This window comes from Arachis ipaensis, chromosome B04, assembly GCF_000816755.2.
Source record: "Arachis ipaensis cultivar K30076 chromosome B04, Araip1.1, whole genome shotgun sequence".
In the NCBI taxonomy this organism is placed as follows: domain Eukaryota; kingdom Viridiplantae; phylum Streptophyta; class Magnoliopsida; order Fabales; family Fabaceae; genus Arachis; species Arachis ipaensis.
Genome location: NC_029788.2, coordinates 101,575,520 through 101,577,335, shown reverse-complemented (window position 1 = coordinate 101,577,335; position 1,816 = coordinate 101,575,520). Strand labels below are relative to the sequence as shown.

The 1,816-nt window shown below is 33.9% G+C and overlaps 1 protein-coding gene across 1 annotated transcript in view; it reads left to right on the top strand.

Moving 5' to 3' along the window:
* The window catches only part of LOC107639562 (omega-3 fatty acid desaturase, chloroplastic), a 3,269-nt gene extending 1,455 nt beyond the window's left edge, over nucleotides 1–1,814 (top strand). The window contains exons 3-8 of the mRNA XM_021121414.1: nucleotides 120–186; nucleotides 483–575; nucleotides 684–869; nucleotides 978–1,058; nucleotides 1,388–1,525; nucleotides 1,626–1,814. Of these exons, the coding sequence (XP_020977073.1) occupies nucleotides 120–186; nucleotides 483–575; nucleotides 684–869; nucleotides 978–1,058; nucleotides 1,388–1,525; nucleotides 1,626–1,796 (736 nt within the window). The 3' untranslated portion in view covers nucleotides 1,797–1,814. The remainder of the gene's footprint in view (nucleotides 1–119; nucleotides 187–482; nucleotides 576–683; nucleotides 870–977; nucleotides 1,059–1,387; nucleotides 1,526–1,625) is intronic.

The window sequence follows — 1,816 nt, the reverse complement described above, 5'->3', positions numbered from 1 at the left end:
TTTTGTTAGAGTTTTTATTTGTTTTATGCTATCCTTTTTCTTTTATACTTTTTTTTGGGGTTTTGACTATAGTTTTAAAAAATAACTTTGAAACTCATATTTGTATTAATATCACACAGGAGAATCAGTCACAGGACTCATCATCAAAATCATGGCCATGTTGAAAATGATGAATCTTGGCACCCGGTAAGATGATAATTACTACTATTCTAGTCTTTTTGGTCCCATTTGGTAATTGTCTCAATCCGTAATTTGAGATAGAAATAGAAAAACAATAGATACCGAGAAATACAAATTAGCTGAAGGAGACAAATAAAAAAAATGGATAAATACAATTTTTCTATCTTATCTCTGAATTCAAAATCTCAGTGTTTCTATATTTTTTTCTCTAATCAGACAAGGCCTTTTAAGTTATTCTATTCACAATTTCATTTTTTCCAAGCATATTTTCTAACACGAGAAAATATTGTCAAAATTTGCAGTTATCTGAGAAAATCTTTAGGAGCCTTGACACCATGACTCGGACTTTAAGATTTACTGTTCCTTTTCCACTGCTTGCATATCCTGTGTACCTTGTAAGTTCCCAGTACCTACAAATCTTGACCATTATTTGTTTATGGTTGACTCCTTATTGTTATGGTTAGATATTTGACTTTGACAAATTTTGTGGTCATTGATTTCAGTTTAGTAGGAGTCCAGGGAAGACTGGTTCTCACTTCCATCCTGATAGTGACTTGTTTGTTCCAAGTGAAAGAAACGATGTTATCACATCTACAGCTTGTTGGTCTGCAATGGTAGCAATTCTTGTAGGATTGGGTTTTCTAATGGGTCCAATTCCATTGCTTAAGCTTTATGGGGTACCTTATCTTGTAAGTTCTCATTCATTTCCTTGTGGATTTGACTATTCTTTGGTTTTTACTATTTTATATCAATCATCAAGCATTAATTGCTTATTTGACTTTTGGTGTGAATTTCAGATCTTTGTTATGTGGTTGGATCTTGTTACATACTTGCATCATCATGGCCATGAAGACAAACTACCGTGGTATCGCGGAAAGGTAGATATATTGATAAGAAAAATATCTATGCCTGGGGACATAATTTCTCTTTCAGTGGAGACTTGCATACAGTTTATCTTTATGTGAAATTGATAGTTAAAAACCATTAGATGATTTTACATGTTTGACTAAATTGTCATCTAATGATTTTCAACTATCAACTTTACATAAAGATGTAAGTTTCCACCTTCTCTTTGTTTTCTGTCTGCCCGATATATTAAGACAATAGAGACGTATTATTTTGACTGTCTTTGTATTTTGTGTCCCGGGTTAGTTCACATTGGACAAATTTCAAAGTCTAACCTTAATTTTTCAATTACATTGAATAGGAATGGAGCTATCTCAGGGGCGGTCTTACCACTCTTGATCGCGACTATGGTTGGATTAACAACATCCACCATGACATTGGAACCCATGTCATTCATCACCTTTTCCCTCAGATCCCACACTATCACTTAATCGAAGCCGTAAGTATTTTGTATTTTGCCACGCCTAATCCATTCTAATCTGTAATTTCAGGGTAATTAAGTTATAATATAATGTTGTTTTTATTTCCTTTGCTTGCAGACTGAGGCAGCGAAACCAGTGCTTGGAAAATATTACAAGGAACCAAAGAAATCTGCTCTGCTTCCATTTCACCTCATTGGAGACTTAGTGAGAAGTTTAAGGAGAGATAATTATGTCAGTGACACTGGTGAAGTTGTTTACTACCAAACAGACTCTGATCTCACTGATTGAAATTGAAGATCTTGATTTTT